At 25.2% G+C, this 13,517-nt stretch overlaps 1 protein-coding gene across 2 annotated transcripts; it reads right to left on the bottom strand.

Moving 5' to 3' along the window:
- Positions 1 to 13: 13 nt before the first annotated feature.
- On the bottom strand, positions 14 to 12,841 carry LOC126901711 (ABC transporter G family member 23-like). 2 transcript variants are annotated; one of them, XM_050678405.1, is made up of 15 exons: positions 12,718 to 12,841; positions 7,407 to 7,582; positions 4,662 to 4,794; positions 4,443 to 4,597; positions 4,263 to 4,370; positions 4,115 to 4,208; positions 2,657 to 2,809; positions 2,375 to 2,502; positions 1,361 to 1,577; positions 1,123 to 1,300; positions 936 to 1,051; positions 807 to 877; positions 658 to 746; positions 416 to 592; positions 14 to 352 (listed from the first exon to the last, which is right to left on the bottom strand). In XM_050678405.1, exons 2-15 carry the CDS (start codon positions 7,544 to 7,546, stop codon positions 33 to 35), a joined length of 2,079 nt encoding a protein of 692 aa, XP_050534362.1. In that variant the 5' UTR covers positions 7,547 to 7,582; positions 12,718 to 12,841; the 3' UTR covers positions 14 to 32. The 2 variants fall into 2 exon arrangements, with proteins under 2 accessions (XP_050534362.1, XP_050534363.1); XM_050678406.1 differs by lacking the exon at positions 12,718 to 12,841 and adding an exon at positions 11,189 to 11,373.
- Positions 12,842 to 13,517: the final 676 nt, after the last annotated feature.

Genomic DNA, 13,517 nt, shown 5'->3' with positions numbered 1-13,517 from the left:
AAACTTAAATATGAATTTTCGTTAAATACATTTTATTTGATAGCTTTTCTCAGTCCGTTATTCTTTTTTACTACAATAATAGTAATTAGCATGAAAACAGTGATCCAGCCAGAAGCAGATAAAAATCCTTTGTAAACTGTTGGATGGGTTATAGACCAATTTCTTGCTGACAAAGCCCTGAATGATTCAGTTGATAATGTTATAGGTAATACCCATCCAATAGATCTAAGAATCCAATGCATTCCTTCTAAAGGCCAAATCATTCCACTAAGCATAGCTAATGGGAAAAAACTACCTAAGCCCATAAAAGTAGCTGAAGTGTCAGTGTTACAAAACACGGAAACCATAAAGCCTAAAAAATATTATGTTTTTCAAGATCTAATGATTTAATAATAATTAATGAATTATCGATTACCATAACACATTCCACTGGTTCCTGTTAAAAATAGGAGTGATAACGTCCATATTAAGCTACCTTCCATAGGATTGTCAAAGAATACAAACAGAACCAACATCATAAGGGCCGTTTGTATGCTCAAAACAATATATTGAACAACAATATGAGAAATTAAAACTTCGATGACAGTAACGCCTAAAAGTCAAAAATATAATATTTAATTTTTTAATTTTAACAATTCACACAAATATGTTTCTTACCGGCAACAAGACTTCTTTCAAGCAAACCACCCATTTTCTCCATTAAAATTGCTCCCACAGTAAACACCATTGGCAAATAAAACTCAAATCTGTAACACAGCGATTTTAATATAATAGTTCAACACCTTAAGGGGTACTAGAACACTTACAAAGAAATTATAGCTGGAGCAGTAAAATGACCGAAACTTGGGTCATTGCTTCCGTAAATTGCGTCTTCCATCTATATAAACATTATAATTTAAAACTAATGATCACTAACATTTTAATGTCACACATACCTTTATAGGGATATCTGCCAAGGCTATAGGCCAATTACAATCTTTGAATACTTTTTGTAGAAAAAGCACATATTTAGATAACATATCCCTACGTAATAAATTGCTTACATATTGATCTATAATGTTTTAAATTAAAATTATTACAAAGTAATTATAAATCGAAATTATAATTAAATATCATTCTAACTTGACATATCTTGCCATATATTAACATCACTCATATTCAAAGTTCTTTCCGTTAAATTATCGGGCATTTGAATACGAGCTCCCAATGATTCAGAGTATCCTTTTTCAAAGTAAAGTACTCCCCAGACACGATTCTTCTTAACAGCAAACTTTGCCTTATCTAAGGAGTCAAATTCTATCTGTAATAATTTAACGTAAATTTATTACAATTGGTTAAATTTGGCATTTAATTATAATACCAAATTGTAACTTTTATCCCGAAGATTTTGCATATACCGACAACTCAATGGAACACTAAAATTGCATCCTCGCATTGGATAGTCACTACAACTTCCCATTCCGAATGATAATTCTTCATTTACAACGGCTATTTTTAATCCTTTAGGATCACGACCAATACACGTACAAAATAGATAACATTGCACCACTGGCAAGATCATAAGAAAACACATGATTCTATAATATTAAAATCTACATTAAACTATAATTAAAGTGAAAATTCAATTTAAAAATAATACCCTATTATAAATTACTTGCAATAAACTAATTTAGAATTTGTTTTACTACCCTCTAAAGCAAGTAATTTAATACACATATTGAAAATGATAGGGAAATTTATGTAGTTCGATGGTATAGAATCGAATTTTGATAAGGTAACTCTTCTAGTCTTCGATTCAATTAAGTATTTATTGAAATTAAAAATTATATAAAAAATTTATCATGACGAATCAACTTTTAAAATCTGAATATTAAATGAATAACATATGATCATAAATTTCAATACTTTAAATAAATGATATCAAATAAAAAATAAACCTACCAAAGTGAATTTAAGTTCAAAAACCGAGTACGTCCAATAACTAAACGGAATATCGGTTGATCATATATTTAAACGTAAAAATGTATGTTTTATATTTTGTCATTTAAGTCATCTATCACAAATTAATAAAACCACTCAACTTTAATGCGAGAGAAATAAAAATTTCAAGTAAACTGATGGCGTTCACTTATTGGGGGATGCTTAGTAATTGGACCAGTTAACCTATTAAAACGCCGAAGTACAGATTTGTTCCAAGTCAATTTATATAAATCAAGAACTAATTTATGTTTAAATAGCATTCAAACATACTGCAGTTTTTTTGCGTAAACGTATGTTAAATATAAAAAATATTTAAATAAAAGTACACTAATAAAACATTCAAATATATTAAATTATAGAATAAGTATAATTTTTATTGTGAGGAAAAAATTACGGTATATTTCTTTTCATCCAGTAGAAATTCTTCATTAATTGAGCAATCACACGACTTTTTGAGCATATAATATCTGGTTTTAATGGAGGTAATGGTTTTTTGTCTGGAACTGGATATGTTTCAATATTCTAAGTTATTGTACAAAAAAAAAAAAAGTCAAATTATATATTTAACATTTTTATTAATCACAGAGGATTGAAACTAATTTTTTGCATAAACCTCTGTTTAATTTTTTTTTAATTCATAAAAATGAATAAAAATCTTGAATCATTCTCAACTTACACAATTTTCATCTTCTCTATCCATAATACTACTACGTGTTTGACGTTTACTAAGCTCTAAAAATGCATGTTCCAATGATGTACAATTATGTTTAATAAGAAGTTGAGTAGGAGATTCTTCAGCTAATAATTGACCATCCCTCATTAATCCAATCTGTACAAAATTAAATTAAATATATAAAGTACAATAGGCATCCAGCAAAGTAAAATTGAGGCATTTTATACTTTTTAACATTAAAAGTACATTTAAACTAGTGATGGGAAATATCAAATAGTAACTATCGAACTATTCGATAGTCATTCAAAAACTATTCGAATAGTCTATACTAAAAATAAACTATTAGGTTGTATAAACACAGTCGAACACAGTTAATCGATAGTTTAAAATATTTGAAAATGCCCATCACTAATTTTTACTATTATTAATTGTATAATAATTTATTTTAAGTATTCGTTAATTATCTTTTTATTATAATTAAGTGTACTGAATAAAAATTTTAGGTAGAATTAATCGAATATTTTTTGAAACCATTCGGTAGCTCATTCGAATAGTTTTTAAAACTATTCGATAGTTTATGCTAAAATTAAACTATTCGGTTGTATAAAAACAATTCGAATAGTTTAAAATATTCCAAAATGCCCATCACTAATTTAAACATACCGATTAATATTGATTAATATTGACAGTAATTAACGCTTCAATGCAAATTTGAAACATATTTTTAAAAAAATTAAGATTTCCACAAAAAATTATATGATTTTCGACTTTTAAGCCGATTTCTCATAGTAGACAAGTTATCGGAACGTCTTTCTTCTTTTAGTCATATAGTTCATTAAATAAGCTATTACTTAATTTAGTTATTAACTATTTAGATGTTATATTTCTATGCAAAACCCTTGAAAATCAGTCACTTTTATAGAAAATTGTATGATTTTTTACTTAAATGTCTGTCAACTACTAAAAATCGAGATAATAATTTTAGCTTTGATTGTTGCTGAGATGCTAGATCCCGACTTTACTTGGCTTTTTTATTTTTTCATTTTGATTTATATTGAACTAGCATTAATTTAATGCAGGTTTAAAAAATATAGCTTATATGAAACCTTTTCAAAAACTGAAATGATAAAAATCTTGATATGATTTTCATAGTATCTCATACCCAAGTGGTTAATGTTAAGTTTAGATATTCAAAAAATTAAAACTAAAAGTTTGTCAACTACGCATGCATGGAAAAAATAAATGGTTAATATAGTGATAATTGTAGTTAAGGTAGTTTGAATAACCAAGTAAATATTTGGATTCATCGAATTGTCAGTTATTCCAACTGTTTTAATTTCAATTTACACTATATTAACCGTTTTTGTGGTTAATCTAACCAAAATTGTTTTTCATGTCGAAGTTAATAAAATAAGTAAGTTTTCATTATATTTTATGTTAATGGTACAAAAAAAAACAAACCGTATGTGCTTGCCTAGCTTCTTCGATATAATGAGTTGTAATAACGACTGTTTTATTTCCATTTGCCGTTAAATCAAGAAGATGTTGCCAAATACTAAAAAAATTAAAGATTATTTTTTATAATATCATAAAATTTATGTTTATATACCTTGCGCTCAATACAGGATCAACGCCTACTGTTGGTTCATCAAGGATCAACAATTGAGGATCATGAAGCAAAGCAACTGCAAATGATACTCTTCTTTCTTGACCACCACTATAAGTTTTTTCTTTATTAGTAGTGATAATAAATACTTTATGAAGTTATCGATTGAAAATAATTCATTACCTCAGTCTACTAACAATATTACTTTCTCCTGGTAGTTCTAGAAACTTTAAAAGTTCATAAGTTCTAGTTTCTATTTGTTTATGACTCATTCCAAACAATCTGCCATAATAAATCATAGTTTCTCGAATACTAAATTCTTTATATAAAGCTAACTCCTAAAATAAAAAATTTTATGTTCATTGTTTTTAACTTAATTAGGAAATTCGTCATTAATATTACTTGAGGCATATATCCAATATTAATTTTGGTTTTGGCTTTAACTTGTATATCTCCAGCATCAAGCTGACATCTTCCTACCATACAACTTAAAAGAGTAGTTTTACCACAGCCACTAGGTCCCAAAAGACCATATCTAAAAAATAACATCGAGATATTGTCATGATTTTTGAAATCAATTTTTTTTATAACAAATAACGCAATTAATATAATATCTTGATATTATATTAATTCAGAATTATCATACATATTGAATTATTACTCAACGAAACAATCACGTAACTTTTTTATAAAAAATCTCGTTGATTTCAACCGGAAATTTTTTAGCTTCGATGCGAAGCGGAGAAGGTATTAATTTTACTATGATGTGTTTTTTTTTTTTTTTATGTCTGTTGCCACTTTTTCTCAGCTCTCACTGGACCGATTTCTTTCAAAAATACGTCAAAAGATCACAAATCGTATCTAGTTGAAGACATTACCCTTAAAAATTGAAAAAAATTCCCTCGTTCCCCGCAAATGGGGGAAATATCCAAAAAAATTACAAATTTAAAAATCGCTAATTTTCGAAATTTTTTCACTTTTTTTTCTTAAAACTTCCATAACTTTTTGAAAAATCAACAAATCAACATAATTTTTTTTTATACTAAAACCTTAGATATTTACCTTTCATTTGATATCATTTTTTTGAAAATCTATCACTTAACCTGCTCATTGGGGGGGATTTAAAATGGCAACTTTTTTACAAAAATTAATTTTTTCAACTTAATTTTTGAAAATGTTCCGGAAAGACTGCGTCCTTTAAACATATATCAAATTAAAGCTTATTTTATGTACTACAAAATGAAAAAAAAAAATTTGTCCCGACACTTTTTTTTCTACATTTAAACGGCTGCCGTAGTTAAAAAAACACTATTTTTGTGTTAAAATTTTCGATTTTCGATTTTAAATTTTCAACTTAAAAATGCTATAACTTTTTGAAAAATGTATATATCAGCACAAATTTTTTTTTTCTAAATACATTATAAGTACATCTTTCATTTGACATACTTTTTATTAAAATTGGACAATTTCCCCTTATATAGGGGGCGTTCAAAACTTAAAATATTGTAAAAAACATAGATCTTTTTCAACTGAACTTTTGAAAATGTTCCGGAAATACTGCGTCCTTTAAACATATATCAAATCAAAGGTTATGTTATATACTATCAAATGAAAAAAAAAAATTTGTCCCGACATCTTATCTTCTATGTGCAAATGGCTGTCGAAAATTTAAAAAAAAATGTAATGTTTGCGATAAAAATTACATTTTATCGGGATGTTTTTTGTACTTAAAACTGCCATAACTTTTTCAAAAATGAACAAATAAAAATAATATTTTTTTGTATTGAAACCTTAGATATTTCCCTTTCATTTGATATAATTTTTTTTGAAAATCTAACACTTATTCTGCTCACTGGGAGGATTTAAAATAGTAACTTTTTTACAAAAAATAACTTTTTCAACTTAATTTTTGAAAATGTTCCGGAAATACTGCGTCCTTTAAACATATATAAAATTAAAGCTTATTTTATGTACTACAAAATGAAAAAAAAAAATTTGTCCCGACGATCTATCTTCTATACGCAAATGGCTACCATATTGAAAAATATACTATTTTTGTATGATAATTATGGGTTTTGTATTTTATTTTAATAGAAGTTGATGTTGCTTTTGCAATTATCCATCAATTTTTTAAAATTAAACACTATCTACAGATTTGCATCGAAGCGTTTCTTATGATAGTGATTTTAATCACTGTCAGATTAAATCTATACTGGACCCTACTATGCAATGTCTCTACTATGCCGCGACCCCACTGTGCTACCGTTTTTTTTTTAATAGTTATAATTAATAATTAAATATTAATTATTTCCTTAAAAATATCCAAGTATACTTTAAATTTTTAGAATGCTTTTAATTTTCTAATTTGAACGTGTTGGAGACTTTTAGTACAAACAATATTTTAAGTATATTGTAAATCATAGAAAGTTTATATAATATTTAATAAAAATTAACGCATACATAAAATGCATAAGCAATATTATACTGCTATCATTGCGTCAACGACCATGATGTTGCCGTTTAGAGAGATGTTTCACCTTTCTCTATATGTATAGAAGTAGTTAAATAATGATATAACATTATGAAAAAAATACAGTATGATTTATTCTTTTTTGACTATCAAAAATATCTTTCTAAAGTATACCCATAAGAATCATGATATTTAAACAATGAAAGGGATATCTTTATAAAATCAAAAAATTCTCTATTCTTTTCTTTTTACTAAATATAACTATTAACTTTAAATTCAATTATATAGATAACTAAATTTTTTATGAATGTCACTTATACCTCTACAATGTAAAACGCCTTAATTCCAAATCATTAATTTGATATAAATTTTAAGTTCCCATACGTTTTACAACAATGTCAAAAATTGAAAAGAAAACATTTTTTTTAAGAAAAAAAGTATGTATTTTTACCTTTTGGCAGCTGATTTTACATAGTATAATGCTGATTTGTTCTTTTTATAATTATATAGACCGTTTCAAATGCTTTAATTTGATTAAATTTAATTTGAGTTAATTTTTCTAGATGTTCCAAAACATTTTCAAAAATTTATAAGTATTTGTTTATTACTGCGCTCAAAACCTTTTATAGTTTTTAGTTTACTTAGATTAACTTAAGTTTCTAATGTTTTTTACTTACATTGTACCCTCGGGTACAGTCATGTTTAGTCCTCTGAGAACAACGCTATAAGGATTATATCTTTTATATGCCCCTCTGACCATAATGGCTGTGGGTCTATCACCTCCATTTTTATCACTTTGTGCCATGGTAAGTTCCATTCTTATGGTAATTTGTGTGCTGAGTTAACTCATCACCTGTAATCAATAAATATATAAAATAGAAAAAAATACAAGTATATTTAACTACTACCCGTAGTTAAATAATAATATTATTTTGGCATTTACTAAATAGTTTTATTATTTCTAGGATATAAATGTTATCTAAGTGACAAATACTTTTTTACAGTAATGTTTTATTAAGTAAGTGTAATGATAAATTGATGTTTGAATGTAAAATGTATGTACATACAGAATGGCTATAAGTACTTTTTTATTTGGAAAAAAATAACTCGTACTTCCTATTCATTAAAATAATATTAGATAAGTGCTAACTTATTAAAAACTCTCAATGTCCCTATTAAAATTTCAATTGCAAAAAACTTTATTATTATATAAATATTTGACAATAAAATAGCCTTGAATCTCTGGAGTAATGGCACGAAACTCCTTAGGTTCTTGAAATATAAATTAACACGCAATAGTTTGAACTATTAGAATTTTAAAAAATGTACAACTCTATGTTACGAAACGCAAAAAAGCTTGTCAAATAGTTATATGTCTAGGAGTTGAATTTAAAAAAATTAAGGAAAGATTTAAACTTTTAATTTTTTTTTATTTTTAGAATTTCTGCCTAATTAGTACTAGTCATATTAACACTAGGCCCCATTTAAATGAACTTTTTAATCGAAATTTGTCAAAAAAAATCATAGGTCATAATAAGATATATAAAAGTAGATTTTAGACTTCCAAGCATTACTATGCTTTACTATGCAATAAAAGAATAAAAAACGGACCGTTTTCGCGATTTCGATACATCGACAATAAGCAAATAGTTATTAAATATTTGAAGAAATTACTAGTGGTGTAATTTTTGTGTAATGATTTCTAGTATCCTTTATGTCTATATGATAATAGTTATTTATCGTTTCTAATATTACGTAAATATAACCGGTGATACGCTATACGCTTTGAATCAACACATGAGGTTATATCAATTCAACTTCTTTCATTTTCAAGGATATCCCAATGATATTAATAATAAATCTATCTATTCTTTGTCTTAACGCTGGATATATTTTTCAGTTTGTTTTATCAATAATTATTTTTTTCTATTTTAATGATATTGAACATTAAGAAGTAATAGTATAGTTAAAAATATTTCTAATATACAATATACAGAATAAAATATTTTTCAGTTATTATTAAATAATAAAAATTCGGGTCACATTATAAATATTTTCTTTTTAACGTTTAAAAATATTATAACGCTATCTTAAAATTTGGTTAAACATTATTCAATATTTAAATGTTACATCATTTTTATTTTGAACGTTGAAAGGGTTCGACACAATTCACATAGTTTATTTACCGTTTTGAATGTTATTCATAACATTTTGTTGTCCTGGACAAAATAATCACATAGTTTGAAGAAATAACTTATTAAGTAGACCCAACTATAATATCTTTTTGGAATTACTAAATAAAAAAATTAACTATTTTTTATAGTTAGTTCGACTAAATTAATAGCTCTCTTAATATTATAATTATTTTGTTGCAATATTAATCATAATTTTCGGATGGGTTAACTTCATAGTTTTTTTTTTCTTGTAATAATATAGTATTACTTCAAATATTAAACTTACATGGTTTAATTGAGGTTTAAAAATCTTTAGAATTGAAAATTCATTAACTATTAATACATTTAAAATATAATCTAATCTTTCATACAATAATAACTATCACAATTCTCGAATGTAGTAATTAAAAATAATAACATCGCGCTTTATATAATTTTAATTAAGAAACATCAGTACTATTTTAATTGTCAATGAAATTTGATTGCACCGATAAAGACCACTAAATGTGTAATATATTAGGTATTGATTGATAAAAGCAATATATAAAAACTTCATGTTGTTATTCGGTCAACTGTGGAAATGTTATTATTTATTTTCTATTCACTCAAGTATAACATCTCAGTGTCCAAGAAATTCAAACATATTCATGCATGTCACATACTTAAGACGTGAGTGACGTCATTAAGTATTGAATTATATTTGCCAACCCATCTCTATGTTAAGGTCGAATATAAAAGTACTTATTGAACACTCGTATATTCTCATTCGTGTATTTCTAAAACTGATAAAAGAGTGATCACTTAAACGTTTTTTAAATAAACGGAATGGTAATTTTTCTCTTAGCATTTATAGCACTAATTAATTTCAAAACTTTTTTTTACCTTGAAATTTTTTAAGAATAATAAATTATATTAAACTTTAATATTTCGTGCTTACTAGAATTCATAAAAAATCTTTAAGCTGATAATTGCTCAGTATAATTCTATAATCAATTCATAATCAACTTCATACTATTTAAACTCTTAATACAATTAAATACAAAATTTTATACAATATATTTTATTACCTCATTAAAAACCATTATTAATATACCAAAAAAAAAAATGACTGAAAACTTCCGTTAAACAGATATTTTTTCAGTAAAAATAAATGACGTATTTTCATAACAACTCTTAATTATAGTATAATAAAAGTGAATAAAAAAAATATAAAAGCGAAAGTATATGATTTTATTGAATAATAACTAGTTTTATTATTTTCCTTTTACTAAAATACACTGTGAATAAAATATCATATGAAAATCATAGTAGGCATGTCTAGTTAAATTTAAGTCTCTCCAGATGTTGTTGCATGTCCAAATAAACCATAAATAACTCATTACATCATCCTACTGTTAAACAACATTTAAGTTATTGCCTATAACAATTGTCTAAGGTACATAATTTGTAATTACAGTAATGAATCGTCACAGCCTGGATAATTCATTCGTAAATATAAGGATGGTGGAGCAAGTTGATATCTTTAAGCTTTAGTTGAATCTCCTAAAGAAGGTAATCACCACAATAAATTGGAACTTGGTAGAAATATTACTTGATATATTGAGATCAATTGGTAGAAAATCTGATATTTAATATCAGTTATTATATTTATTATTTAAAACATGATTAATTAACTTAAAAAAAAAATCTAATTCGTTATCTTACTCCATACTAGGGACAAGATGATTTTTTTAATAAAACGAATTGACACATCTTGACTTAATATAGGCAATGCTTAAAAATAAACTATCTATTTTCTATCGGGAGGGGGGGGGTTCCACTCCTGATACCTTTTATACCTTTGGTAGTTAAAAAATATGAATTCCTCCCTAGTAGATTGTTTAAATATGAATTGACAGAAATTCAAATCTTTTACAAAATCAGCGGATTGTCTGACAATTATATTGAACAATTTTACCTAATAAAACCAATATCCTTTTATTTGAAATCATATATTCATATGATTTTAAATTTAAATTCATCAAAAATTATTTCAAAGTATTGTGTCTATTGCATTTTAATAAAAACAAGATTTGTTGTATTAATTGATGCGACAAATTGAGATTTAAAATTCAATAAGCAGTTTTAAAAAAATTAAATTTTTAATTATCTTTATAAACAAATAAAAAAAAACTAAGTATTGTGGTAATTTGATTTAAATGGATTTAATAGTTCATCTTATAATATAATTAAATTATAATTTTGAATATAATTTAACCATTGTAAACGATTTAATTAGAACTTACCTTTTATTCCTTAAATTGAATTTTAATAAAACTAAGTATAATAAAATTTGAAACACAGTGATAATTTAAATTGCTTATTTATTAAAAAAAATTAAATTTATTGATAAAAACTATTATCATGTATTTAATGTTTACCTCGAACACAAACAAAATACACTTCAGCGTTACTATTTAAACTACATTAATAAAATTACACCAAGATGATTTAGTGGAGCATAATAAAGTATGATTTCCGAGAGAAAGTGGTCAACGAACGCGTAAGAAACCAGTTGGGTGCTCATTACAATCACATCCGTTGCATAAGGTACATAATACTAACACTCAAACAGGTCAAAATGACCTAAAGAAACTTGATCAGGTTATTGAATTACGACAATCATTATTTCCGGTACAGCCCTCACTTCCTTATAATAAAAACACTAATGCCACTAATTTGTAATTAAATCCAAGATAAAATTTTATAGCAAATATGATAAGATGATTTTAAAAATTGAAATTTGTAGAAATTTCTATTTATTTCATAACTATAATTTTTTTCCAGGAAATTGTAGCATTACTCTGTAATAAAAAATTATTCCAAAAGTGTATACATTAAAAATCAATAGTACCTATTTAATATTTTTTTAATTGTCATATACAATTTAACCACAGACTTTTGTCTGTATCGAAATAGATATTCAAACATTTTTCATAGTTAATTAATTGATTCATTTTTTATGTATAATAAGGTAAAACTATACAGTTACAAACAATGAGAACAATAGAAACCCGTTTCTTGACTTACTGAACACCCTGTATACGTCATGAATGATTAGGGGTTATGGTCCTTAAAATTAAAAAGTTAACCTTTTAAAAGGAAGTTAAAATAAGGGTGCTATATTAAAATACATCAATTCGAAAATAATATAGTATGATAAGATCGTTATAAATAGAAAAACATTTCGAATATGAAAAATATTATTAATGTAAAAATAAATAAAAAATATTGTTTGAGCAGCAAGGTTTTTGGCATATTTTAAAATATTTTAACTTATCAATTACGATAAAATTGTAAAGCCCTTTTACACATAAAGATCAACAATCAAGATAAATAGGAATTAGAATTAATTATTTTAAAGCAATATATATCATAATTTTAGAATATTAAAAAGAAAATATAATTATTTTAAGAATCAATTAAATATTTTCATAATGAATTATTACAAAAAAATTAACAATTTTACAATGTTTTTTTCCTAAACAAAGAGAATTTATAACCACCATATAAATTAAATTAAATAGTTTTTATAATACTTTAAGCTTTAGTATTTGATCATTCAATTTTAATATTTTGATAGCTTATTGCTTTAATTTTATCACAATACAAGAAGAAATACTTATTAGTCAATAGATATTTAATACATTTTATTATTATTATTTATTTGTTTTTATTTTTTCATAGTAACCAATTTTCTATATATAATTTATATAATGGTATAGAAAAACTATTTTAATTTGAAATTAATAAAAACAAAAATTATTGTACATACCATCGCGAGTACCGATGAAAACGATAGAAGTGCACGTTCGTCTCTTAGTTACAGCAAAACGTACTGCCTACTACATGTGACGGGATATAATTTGTAAACAGTGGTCCTAAAAAGTGACGTAACCCTTTCAATACAATCTTAGAAACATATCTAATTCTACTGAGCTGGTGGGATAAAATTGAACGATTAGAACATTATAATGAGTGGAAATATTAACACCAAATATAACAATACCGATATAAAAAATATTAATATATTTATACTAACAGTAATTTAGATATTTTAATCTAATCATCTATTAGTTACAACTTTGTTTCCCCTAAAATATCAAGATGGATATTATAGTAAATTGAAGTCTCTAATAACCAATAAACAGACACCTAAATCCCTGGGATTCAGTTACTTCAATAATTTGACACCTCATGACATTAAGTCAACTAGATCTAAGAAATTAGAAATATATGAAATCTCACCCCATTCTTTTTTTTTTGCTTAATATCATAGTACAACGTGTTGCAATTAATTTAATTAGTAAATAGTTTATTAGTTTTATATAATTATATTATTTTTTTTAATTTCCCGCCACTACCGTTCAACTAAATCAACACAATAATCAAAGGAATTTAGTTAACGCATGACGATCTAGGTGGTATGTTACACTAATAACCGTGTTAACAGAATTTAATCAATAAAAAAAAATGGCAAGTGATTATTCCCACAAAAGTAATCTCTAAAAAATCTATGGTTATTAGCGTTATTTCAATTATGCTGTCATTTACTTTGAGAAGATAGTTTTTATT

Source organism: Daktulosphaira vitifoliae, unplaced genomic scaffold (assembly GCF_025091365.1).
Source record: "Daktulosphaira vitifoliae isolate Bord-2020 unplaced genomic scaffold, ASM2509136v1 Scaffold_3, whole genome shotgun sequence".
NCBI lineage: Eukaryota > Metazoa > Arthropoda > Insecta > Hemiptera > Phylloxeridae > Daktulosphaira > Daktulosphaira vitifoliae.
Note: the sequence above shows the minus strand (reverse complement) of the source record. Positions and strands in the feature narration are given on the sequence as shown.